This window comes from Mustela lutreola, chromosome 3, assembly GCF_030435805.1.
Source record: "Mustela lutreola isolate mMusLut2 chromosome 3, mMusLut2.pri, whole genome shotgun sequence".
Lineage (NCBI taxonomy): Eukaryota > Metazoa > Chordata > Mammalia > Carnivora > Mustelidae > Mustela > Mustela lutreola.
Window position 1 is genome coordinate 121523253 of NC_081292.1, and position 13183 is coordinate 121536435.

Consider the following 13183-nt stretch of genomic DNA (forward strand, 5'->3'; position numbering starts at 1 on the left):
TTACCATATGTTATGATATGTGAGTAGAAAGAGCAGAATGAGTGACAGTAGAGAAATTGTAGATATAGCATCAGTAGGACCTAAAAAAATGATGACATGTTAGAATATCAAAATGCACTTTCTGCTTTATTTTTTGAAGATTTTTATTTATTTATTTGGCAGAGAGAGATCACAAGTAGGCAGAGAGGCAGGCAGAGAGAGAGAGGAGGAAGCAGGCTCCTGCTGAGCAGAGACCCCGTCAATGCGGGGCTCGATTCCAGCACCCTGGGATCATGACCTGAGTTGAAGGCAGAGGCTTTAACCCACTGAGCCACCCAGGTGCCCCTTCAATATATTTTTAAAATAAACAGAGAAATATGGAAAAATTTTTGGCTTCAGAGAAAAAGTGAGATGTTCAGTATAGCATTGGGGAAAAAAAAGAAAAAAAAAAGAGTTTGAAATGTGGGTTGAATTCCAGTGACAGGAATTTGGTAAACATTTACCTGGGAGTGAAGGTTGAAACATTGGGAACAAAAGAAAATTCTATGGATACCTTGCAGAAATATGATAAGGAGCAAAACAAAGAAATTTAGAGAAAAATCAACATAATGTCTGAAACACATTATGCATTTAACAAGTCTTTTTTTTTTTTTCTTGAATTTAAGGGGTAGACAATGAAAAGTGAAATTAAAAAAAAAAAAAAGAATCTAGATGGTGAATGAATAGAGTGCAATCCATAATAGAGTTTATAAGGAAAGGTTTCAGAGAGGGCATGTGTTGTAGAGAAAGGTCAAATCTTACAGAAAAAGAAGTCAAAATGTAGTAGTAATAGTTACAGTTATCATTCATCAAATTCATATTGTGTTCCAGGCACTGAATGTATGTCCTACTTATGATGATGATGATATTAATGTAATTATTATCTCAATTTGCAGACTAGAAAATTGAAACTTAGGGGCACCTGGGTGGCTCAGTGGGTTAAGCCTCTGCCTTCGGCTCAGGTCATGACCTCAGGGTCCTGAGATCAAGCCCCATATTGGGCTCTAGAGCCCAGCTTCCTGCTCTCTCTCTGCATGCTTACTTGTGATCTCTGTCAAATAAATAAATAAAATCTAAAAAAAAGAAAATTGAAACTTAGAGAGGTTTGGTAATTTTCTGAATGCACATAGTTATAATCCCTGATGACCACCAAAACAGCAATTTCCATCTAAGGTAGAGATAAAAACATCAGTGGTTGCCAGGGGTTGGGGGAAAAGAGATATGGATAGGCAGAGCACAGAGACTTTTAGGGCAATGAAATCACTATGACACTATGCTGGCACATGATACATCATTATACATTTGTCCAAATCCATAGTTTGTACATTACCAAGAATAAATTTTAATGTAAATTATGGACCTTGGGTGATATGTCAAAGTAGGAATGCAAGTTCATCAACTTCAATAAGTCATTCTGTTGTGGAATGCTGTTAGTAAAGGAAGTTGTGTGTGTAGGGGTAACAGGGGCTATATGGGAACTCTGTTCTTTCCTCTCACTTTTGTTATGAACCTAAAACTGTTCTAAAAATTAAGTCTACTAAAAAAAAAAAAAAGACTTACACAGAAATTTAATTGTGCAGTATATACCTTGTCATTCAGTTCTAAATATTTAAATGTGCTGGGGGGAGGGGGTTTGGGAGAAGGGGGTGGGATTATGGACATTGGGGAGGGTATGTGCTTTGGTGAGTGCTGTGAAGTGTGTAAACCTGGTGATTCACAGACCTGTACCCCTGGGGATAAAAATATATGTTCATAAAAAATAAAAAATCAAAAATAAATAAATAAATAAATAAATGTGTATATTGGGATTTCTTTATTAGTCTTGATTATTTTGAAGTATGATTTTAATTTTCAAATTCATGTTTTTTTTTGTTTTTTTGTTTTTTTGTTTTTTTTTTTTTTAGAAAAAGTGAGAGAGAGAGCAGGAGTAGGGGTAGGGGCAGAGGAAGAGGGAGAACCAGATTCTCCACTGAGCAGGGAGCCTGACATGGGGTTCAAACTCAAGACCCTGGAATCATGACCTGAGCCAAAAGTGGACTCTCAGCCAAATGAGCCACATAGGCACCTGCCTTTCTAATCTTTTTGATGCTGAATTCTAATTTGACTTTTGTGTATGGAGAATGTTTTCTGTACATTGTCAACTATTTGGTGTACAGGTAAGGCTATTTATATACTTTTAGAGTTAAGCTTATTGAATGCATTATTCCAATCTTTAAAAAATATAATATAAATGAATATCTTGTACACATCACTCCTCCAATGCATTATTTGTAGGATAAGGCTTTAGAGGTGGAATTGTGAAAGTGTATTCACATTATAAACATAGATACATATTGCCAAATGGCCTTCCTTATAGTTTCATCAATATTTAGTGACATCAGTGTCTGCTTCATCTACTCTCACCAACATAAGGTATTATTGGTTTTGTTAATAATCACCAATCTGATATTGAAAAAAAAATGTAATTCCACTAAATATTTGACTTTCTAGCTTAAGTGCCTTAGTATGGAAATGATATAGTCCATTAATCCATAGAACTAGTCACCTGGTCTGAATCCAACTGCAAGAGAGTTGAGAGATAGAGGAAAGCACAAGGATGACTGATGAGTATTGTCTTTTCTACATATTGTTTAAAAATACATATTTTAATTTTTAATGTAAATATAGGTGTCTTAAAGTCTTAGAGCAGTTTTAACCTTTAATAAATTTAAAAATATAAATGTTACAAGCATAAAAATTATTTGAAAGCTTATCTAAATTTGTTATACTTTTATAAACTGGGTCTTAAATACATGTAATTTTGTTAATTTAGAGTATAACACTTTTAATATTATTTTTTGTTTCAGCTTCACTAGTTAAAGATGGCAAACTACTATAAACTACTAGAAACAAACTTAAGCATTAATTATTCAAGATTCACAAAACTAACAATATGTTAAATATAAATAATTGAAGTTTCAGATGATGTCTTTGGTGTTATAGCATTTATACTTCTGAAGTTATTAAAGGTTAAAAAATGACTAAGAGTTTGGGACATTGCATATAAATGTGCAAAGTTATGAATTTTTCCTTTTAGCAATTCTTTATTTATATTCCATATGTTCTGCTATGTACAAACCTTTATTTTCTAAACTTTCTACAATTTCAGTTTTATTGTCTCTAGAATAAATATATTGAGTGTTTTTATTATTAAAGTTCCAAATGCAGGAATGGTATTACTCTTCAAAATTATTAGTTTTATTATACTATAATCAGGACATTTTGTATGCATCACTTCTACTTCTTGGAATTTATTGAGTTGTTTGTGAAAATATTTAAAAAAATACATCATGAGCCTCGTAAAAGAAGCTTCATCTTTCTTGACTTCTAAGAATAGAATTATATTTTTATTAATTTGTTCTAAGCATTAATTCTTTAGATCTACATTCTTGCTTATTTTTCTTCCATTTGATTTTTTATGGACTATGGTAGATGAGTAAAATTTTATTCTTCTAATATAGTTTTATTATGGTTCCTATATTTTTTGCTATATAGAAGTTGATAGCATATTATTTAATGTAAGATATTTAGACTGCAAAATCTTTATTGAAGATTGCATTTTTATCATTTAACTGTTTGGTTAGTTTTATTGTAGTTGTTAATCTCATCAATATTTTATTTTGGTCCCTAAACTTCTTTTTCTCATTTTCTCACCAAATCCTATTTTCCTATTATCTTAATAATTTTCTTAGTGAGGCTTTATGTGTAAAAATCCCATGTACTTTGTATGACTAAATTATCTGGAATAATATTTTACTTGGAATATTTACCAAGAATATTAGCCTGAAAGTGTTTTCCCCTCAGCTTCTTATTACTCCATTTTCTTGTGGCATTTCTTAAAATCTTCTTAGATAATCTGATTTTCTTTCAGGTAGTTTCAGTATCTGATGATCTGCAATTTCAAAATGACTTATAGAAGTTTGGTTAATTTCATTAATTTTACCCAAAAGTCTGAATGTATTTTTTTAATCACCATATAGTGTATTATTTGTTTCAGGGGTCCAGGTCTGTGATTCATCAGTCAGTCTTACACAATTCACAAAGCTCACCATAGCATATACCCTCCCCAATGTCCATCACCCAGCTACTCCATCCGTCCTACTCCCCTCCACTCCAGCAGCCCTCAGTTTGTTTCCTGAGATTAAGAGTCTCTTATGGTTTGTCTCACTCTCTGGTTTCATCCTGCTTCATTTTTTCCTCTCTTCCCTTATTTTCCTCTGCCTTATTTCTCAAAGCCCTCATATCAGTAAAATAATATGATAATTGTCTTTCTCTGATGACTTATTTTGCTTAGCATAATAGCCTCTAGTTCTATCCATGCCATTGCAAATGGCAAGATTTCAATTTTTGATGGCTGGAATATATATATATATATATATATATATATACACACACACACACACACACACACACACACACACACACACACACCACATAGTCTTTATCCATTTATCTGTCAACGGACATCCATGGTTTGGCTATTGTGGACATTCTTGCTATGAACATTGGGTTACAGTTGCCCCTTCAAATCACATTTGTATCATTGGGGTAAATACCTAGTACTGCAATTGCTGGGCCATAGGGTAGCTTTATTTTAAACTTTTTGAGGAACCTCCGTACTGTTTTCCAGAGTGGCTGCACCAGCTTGCATTCCCACCAACAATCCTCACTAATATCTGGCATTTCCTGACTTGTTAATTTTAGCCATTCTGACTGGTGTGAGGTGGTATCTCATTGTGGTTTTGATTTGTATTTCCCTGAAGCCAAGTGATATTAAGTACTTTTTCAGGTGTGTGTTGGCCATGTAGATGTCTTCTTTGAAGAAATGTCTGTTCATGTCCTCTGCCCGTTTCTTGATTGGATTATTGGATTATTATTGGATTATTTGTTCATTGGATATTGATTTTGATATGTTCTTTATATAGATTTTGGATACTAGCCCTTTATCAGATATGTCATTTGCAATTATCTTCTCCCATTCTCTCAATTGTCTTTGTTTTGTTTACAGTTTCCTTTACTGTGCAAAAGCTTTTGATCTTGATGAAGTTCCAGTATTCACTTTTGCCCTTGCTTCCCTTGCCTTTGGCAATGTGTCTAGGAAGAAGTTGTTGGGAATGAGGTCAAAGAGGTTGCTGCCTGTAATCTCCTCAAGGATTTTGAAGGAATCCTGTCTCACATTGAGGTCTTTCATCCATTTTGAGTCTATTTTTGTGCATGGTGTAAGGAAATGGTCCAGTTTTGTTCTTCTGCATGTTGTTGCTGTCCAATTTTCCCAACACCATTTTTTGAAGTGACTGTCTTTTTTCCATGAACATTCTTTCTTGCTTAGTCAAAGATTAGTTGACCATAGAGTTGAGAGTCTTTTTCTGGGCTATCTATTCTGTCCCACTGATCTATATGTCTGTTTTTGTGCCAATACCATACCATCTTGATTATTACAGTAGAGCTTCAAGTGTGGAATTGTGATACCACCAGCTTTGCTTTTCTTTTTTAACATTCCTCTGGTTATTCAGGGTCTTTTCTGGTTCCATACGAATTTCAGGATTATTTGTCCCATTTCTGTGAAAAAAGTTGATGGTATTTTGATAGGGATTGCATTAAATGTGTAGATTCCTTTAGGTAACATAGACATTTTCACAATATTTGTTCTTCCAATCCATGAGCATGGAACATTTTTCCATTTCTTTGTGTCTTCGTCAATTTCTTTCATAAGTATTCTATAGATTTCTGAGTACAGATTCTTTGACTCTTTGGTTAGGTTTATTCCTAGGTATCTTAAGGTTTTTAAGGTTTTTGGGTGCAATTGTAAATGAGACTGACTCTTTAATTTCTCTTTCTTCTGTCTTGCTGTTAGTGTGTAGAAATGCAACTGATTTCTGTGCATTGATTTTATATCCTGACACTTTACTGAATTCCTGTATGAGTTCTAGCAGTTTTGGAGTGGAGTCTTTTGGGTTTTCCACATAAAGTATCATACCATCTGCAAAGAGTGAGAGTTTTACTTCTTCTTTGCCAAATTGGATGTCTTTTATTTCTTTTTGTTGTCTGATTGCTGAGGCTAGGACTTCTAGTACTATGTTGAATAGCAGTGGTGATAGTAGACATCCCTGCTGTATTCCTGATCTTAGGGGAAACCTCTCCATTTTTCCACATTGAGAATGATACTCACTGTGGGTTTTTCATAGACGGCTTTTATGATATTGAGGTATATACCCTCTATCCCTATACTGTGAAGAATTTAATTGAGAAAGAATGTTGTACTTTGTCAAATGCTTTTTCTGCATCTACTGAGAGTATCATATAAATGATATCAACAATTATAAGAAGATATTATGAGTAACTATATGCCAACAAATTAGACAATCTGGAAGAAATGGATGCATTCCTAGAGATGTATAAACTACAATACCGAACCAGGAATAAATAGAGAACTAGAACAGACCCATAACTAGCAAGGGAATTGAAGCAGTAATCAAAAAAATCTCCTAAGAAAGAAGAGCCCAGGGTCAGATGGCTTTTCAGGGAAATTCTACTAAACATTTAAGGAAGAATTAATACCTATTCTTCTGAAAATTTTCCAAAAAATACAAATGGAAGGAAAACTTCCAAAGTCATTTTATGATGCCAGCAATCCCTTGATTCCAAAACCAGACAAAGACCCCATAAAAAAGGAAAACTACAGACCAATATCCTGCTGAATATGGACTCAAAAATTCTCACCAAAATATTAGCCAATAGGATCCAACAGTACATGAAAAGGATTATTTACCCCAACTAAGTGGGATTTATTCCTCGGCTGCAAGGTTGGTTCAACATTCGCAAATAAATCAATGTGATACACTACTTTAATAAAATAATTAATTTACTTATTTTTGAGGAATCAAGTTCTTCAATTTAGGGAAATCTTAGCTTTTTCAGCCACTTAGTTATCCTATGTGTGTGTGTGTGTGTGTGTGTGTGTGTGTTCTGTGTTTCTTTCTGTTAATACCTATATTCCCTCATGGAATTTCTTGAAGTATCTGCTGTAGCCTTACAACATAGATCTTAACTGCTCTTTCTTTTTTATTTCTCTTCTCTTTTTCCATGATGTCTCTGAATAAATTGTATATTATTATTTTCAAGTTTGTTTTCTCTGTGTCCAGCCTAGAGTTTATTTAAAGTTCCATGTTGGTGTACTTCATTCTCAAGTCTAATATTTATCATTTTCCACCATTTTCTATTATAATTTTTCTGCTTATATCTATATCTATATATATATATATGAATATCCCTAAATTGAACAAGAATATATATGAATATATATATATCCATAGATTAAAAAATGGAAAAAATGGAAAAGAATAACCCTAAATTGAACAAGAATATATATGGAGATATATATATATATATATATATATATATATATATATATGGATATGTAGCTATATCTTTATATATCCATATATATCTAGATATATATCTATATCTAGATATATATAGATATATCTACATAGATATATATGGATATGTAGATATATCGATATATTTAGGGTTATTCTTTTCCATTTTTTCCATTTTTTATCTTTGAGGATCCCAAACATATTTCTTTTCTTTTTTTTTTTTTTTAGATCTGTCATTTAAACATCTCATTTTCACTTAATCTTGAGTAAATTCATTTTATGACTGATTTTTGATGGCTTGTTTTACTAGAGATGGTTATCTTCATGGATTTTAGAAATTTCTCTTCAATCTCATCTTGAATAGGAGTTTTCAATTTTTGCCCTGACTTTATGTGTTTACTCATTACTGTGTCAGGTGTTGCTTCTTCTAGTTCAGCCCACTCCATCACTACCCTCACTCTTGGTTCAAAAATACATCCTGTATTTGTCTTATCACTTTCAGTCCTTAACCTAGCTAGAGGCTTGACATGATTGCCATGCCTACATTATCCAATCTCTCTAGGTACACTACTTCATTGAAGTAACCATCCTAGGAAGCAACCAGCAGTAATTTTTTCCCCTCTTTTTTTTTTAACTCAATTTTATTTTTTCAGTGTTCCAAGATTGTTTATGCACCATACCCAGTGCTCCATGCAATACATATCCCTCTTAATCCCCTCTTTTTAAGAGCAAATGAGTCCAATTCCAGTGTCTGATTTTCATCAGTGTGCCTGGTTCCAGTCCCCAAATTCATGTGGGATAGCTTTATTTCCCATTAAACCTAAAATCTGAACACCTGTTCATCTCTACTCATCTCCAAATCTAATCCAATCAGTCATCCAGATTCAACCCAGCTCCACCATTTGTTATTCCATTGACTTCAGTTCATCAGAGATATATTTTGTTGGTCAATGTGACTATATCTCTCTCATTTTCTCTTGTTATATTTTTTCACCATCTTTATGTGTTTTTCACAGCAGAGAAAGGATTCAAAGTGTGAATTTAAAATTCCATCTTTATGAATTTTTTCTTATGCCTTTTCAATGACATTAGACTAGTTCATTGTGTGAATGCACTTAAGTATTAAGTAGTTCCCCTAAACATGGACAATGAATTATTTCTACTTTGGGGGCCTTTAAAACAAAATGTTGTACTGAAAATCTTTTTGTAGATACCTTCATATACTCCTGCTGTTCTTTACATGAATTTCTAGAAATGAAAAGTTTGGGCCAAATTTATATTTTTACCAGCAGGTGGAGGGCCTCTTTTCCCCATAATCTTGCCATCATTATATAATATCAATATTATTTTCTTTTGTCCAATGTATCTGTGAGTTTCTTTTCCATGAGAGGTAGACATGAAATTTCCCTACCTGATTCCTCATTAATAATATAACTGCATCTTGTTGGTTGGAAGTAAGGGACCAAATGAGAGAGTATCGATTTGGTCAAAGATAGGTCCTTTGAAATTAGAAGCTCTTAAATTTTATTTTAATTGATTAATTAATTAGCTACTAAATATTAATTATTGTATTATAGTTTTAATTTAGGTCACATTCTATTCTTTGCAGGAATAAATTAACTTATTAATGTGCCTACACTTTTTTAAAAATTTTTTTTAATATAATTTTTTATTTTTTATAAACATATATTTTTATCCCCAGGGGTACAGGTCTGTGAATCACCAGGTTTACACACTTCACAGCACTCACCAAAGCACATACCCTCCCCAATGTCCATAATACACTTTTACTCTGATAGATAGCAATTTTAAATTTTTTATTTTTTTTAATTTACGTATAAAGGAAAAGCCATTGTGACCACCTAATAAGAACTGATTACCCTGAAAATTTTTAAATGTTTAAGCTAGCATTTGGAAGTCTTCAGAAAATAAAAATGAACACTGAATTTAGCATCTTGAGTAGTTTAAAGGTTTTTAAGCTTTTAGGCTAATAATTTAAGTAAATTTTAAAATATCAAAAACATCATATATATTTATATTTATATTTAATATTTATATTTAAGGTTCCCTTTAATACCTGAAATATTCATAAATATGCATATATAATTATGAGTTATGACTCCTCAAATATTTGATAAATTATGGTTTACTATGTTGAAGCCATAGATCAAATTAGAATCAGATTGTTACATTTCACATTTTACATTTATTTATTTATTTATTTGACAGAGAATGAGAGTGAGTACTCTGTGGGAGTGGCAGGCAAATGGTGATAGAGAAGCAGACCTCCCGCTGAGCAAGGAGCCCAATGCCAGGCTTGATCCCAGGACCCTGACTGAGATCATGACCTGAGCCACAGCTAAATGTTTATCCAACTGAGCCACCCAGGTGCCCCGATTTTTAATTTTTATTTATTTATTATTTGTGTGTGTGTGTAAGAGCACTTAAATTCTGCTCTTTTAGCAAATTTCAGTTGCATAATACAGTATTATCAACTATAGTCATCATGTTATACTCTATTTCCCTTTGATAATGCAACATAAATTTTATTTCACTTCTGATTTTTTACATTAAGTTTTGATTAACCTGATGATTACTTGATACATACACGTGATTATTACATGGATAGTCCAAATCCCAATCAATACACATAAAATTATCTTTCAGAATCCAATTATCCAAAGATACCCAGTGTATGGGTTCAAAGTACACACCCACAAATATGTTATTTTTACATAAGTATTATTTTGAGCTGAAAGCATTTGAAATTCAAAAGATGTAGAAAGAAGTTTTCCTATAGCTTCCCTTATATGACTATAAGCATAAAACTTTTGAGAAATGAGGACTTCCATAAATCCTTTTCTAGGGAAATTTTATGGCCATGAAGAAAATAAAAAAAAATCAGTGCCTAGATGGACCTGCACACATTTTAATGACTAGCCCTTATCTTCCTTTAGTTCTCAGATATATTAATCTACCTACAACTTTCCATCCCTACAAACTTGAAGTTCTTTTCTGTTTTTTGGTCACCTTCGCACAAATTTACTATTATTGTTAAGATTCTATAAGCCCAAGTTCTAACCAGCCCCTGGAGTTACTCATCACTGATGTAAGATGCATATATATATAAACTTGCTTTTTCTTCCTTTTTTTTTTTTAATTAAGCCATCTATTGTCTGTCTAATTTTAAGGGCCCCAGTCAATGAAACTGATGTGGTATAGACAATTTTTTTTCCTCCCTTCATTATTATTTATCATATTATTATCTATTAAAGTTTAATCAGTATATGTTCCAAAAAGATAATTTCTAAATTTAAAGTCACATTTTTAAATCAATAACCCCAAAACCAAGACACTTAATGTAACGATTGAAAAGAGTCACATAATTGTGAAAACTATTGTTGCAAAAGTAACCATTTTGAAAACATAAAGAATGATCCTCAGGAGTGTTTATTTCTCTATGCCTATGTTAGCTTATATTTATCTCTTTATTTCTTAGTCAAATGCTTAATTGTAACCAGGAAGTGTGTCCAGATAAAGAAACACAATTTCTTTTTTTATCTTTAGATGCCCATGGGCCATGTGGTTTCCAGTGTGTTTGCTTAATCATAGCTGTGGTAACTTTTCATTTCTATGTTTTGGTTGAAATACTTAATAAGGAGCAAAATGAATCACCAGATATTAGGCAATTCAAAAAGCAATTTCACTGCATCCCAGAGATGATTCCATAATATATCCTGAAATCTCTAGGGATTGTTTCCATTGGATTATTTGGTGAATGATATAATCCATTTCAAAAATCATACTATTATAGCTATTGTAATATATTTTTTCTCTAAACTTCAACTCATCACGTGGTATTGAGAGAAAAATAAATAAGTTGGTTTATTATGTCAGATAGAACCTACTCTATGTAGAAAAACAAAATGGACCAGACATAATAATAGAATAACATCATAAAAAATAGAAACCTCGTGACTTTCAAAACAATTCAAAGGTTTGAATGATAGTCATCACCTTTATCTTAATGAAATCTAGCAACAGCATGATTAAATTTAGGAATCTACTGTACTCGAAAATAAATGTATATAATTCTGCCTTTTCATTCCATTCATCTTCATATTCATCTTCATGAAATTTTAGGGTGAGGGTTTATCTGTGGAAAGAGGAATGTTGTCTGTGTATTAAGCACAATTATCTCTTTCAGAAATCTGAAATTCCAGACTCTGAATCTGGATTACATGGTTTCAAATCCCAATTCTGCCATGTGTCTCTTTTGACTTTTTTTTAACTTGAGCATGTTAAAAACTCTTCTGGGCTTCAGTTTTTTTCACTGTGAGTTAGGATGATGAAATGAGTTCATGGCAAAAACATTCCTTAGAGCTGTGTTGGGCCCATAGATAGTTCTCTGTAAGTATCAGCTCATATTATTATCACACATATAATGTAAACAAACATACTAGAAACACGAGAACCCTTTTTATGCAGGTAAAATATACACTGAAATTGGGTCAAAGGATTATAGCTCTAGGAAGCCCAAGGTAGAAGCTGAACCAACGTACCTGTACTCCGACAGGAAAACTTGGTTTTATGATCACACAGTCGTAATGTCCCATTGCAGCCTTTTTCATCGCTACCATCTTCACAATCTTTTTCCCCATCACAGCGCCACAGATCAGGAATGCAATTTCCATCAGGATGGCACTGAAATTCATTCCTATTACAACCAGCAGGAGAACGAATCTCTTAAATTGAAATGAGGGAGGAAGAGGCAGAGGGGGAAGGATAAGAGAGAAATTATTATTTTACTTGACGATAATTTTTTTCATGTTCTTTTTCTTTTCAGGCATTAGTATGCTGCCAGAGAGAATATATTTTCACTTTAGTTGTTTAATAGCTATAATACCATCTGATATTTGCAAATTCATTTTAGAAATGTTAATGATTAGAAGAAAAGATGTTTCTTCCCTCCCACAGAATTCCTGAAAGTGCCACATACATTAGGAAAAAGGAAGATATGTAGATACTCTGTTGTGATTTGTATTAGAAACTCAAGAATGAGATCTTTAAAGGGCTTTTTGCCATGGCATATAAAAGAGATTTCACATTCATTCTACACTAAATGTTTAGACTTTGGTTGCTCTTTTTACCTTCCTTTAGGCAAATTCTTTCAGACTAGTAAAAGGTAAATAACCAAAAAATCATAAGTGCTTTCTGGTTAACAATATCTTTGAAGAACAATGTCCAAATTTTTGAAAAAAAACAAACAAAAAACTCCAGATAATAAGCAAATTCTTTAGGACATAAGATTTTAATGAGGTACTACACATTCAATTTCAACTTATTGATTAATAATTCATAGAGTTTGAATTAATAGTATTCCTCAAACCTCAAAATATATAGGTTAAATTCTACAGGTTAAATTCTCACATAGGCAAGAATAAGGGAACATAAATATTGGGGATATGGATGCTTTACAGCACAACAACTGAATATGGCTATCATTAACAGTATTTTAAATTTTTATTAATATCTAATATTATGAAATGTCATATTAACCAGTATCTCCAAATTCTGTTGTAAAATAGATTTTATTATTATTTTTCTAAATAGAAGTTTTAATCTAATAAACTTGTTGAGTATTTCATACAGCTTTATTCAACAATTTTTCTACATTGCATCTATAATAGCAATTAATCTCATTATGACCAATTTGTAATAGTTTCAGGTGCATTACCCACCACTTA

General features: G+C 32.3%; 1 protein-coding gene across 1 annotated transcript in view; it reads right to left on the minus strand.

Moving 5' to 3' along the window:
* LRP1B (LDL receptor related protein 1B) overlaps positions 1-13183 on the minus strand; it is a 2000743-nt gene that overhangs the window by 732074 nt on the left and 1255486 nt on the right. The window contains exon 21 of the mRNA XM_059166755.1: positions 11999-12181. Within this exon, the coding sequence (XP_059022738.1) occupies positions 11999-12181 (183 nt within the window). The remainder of the gene's footprint in view (positions 1-11998; positions 12182-13183) is intronic.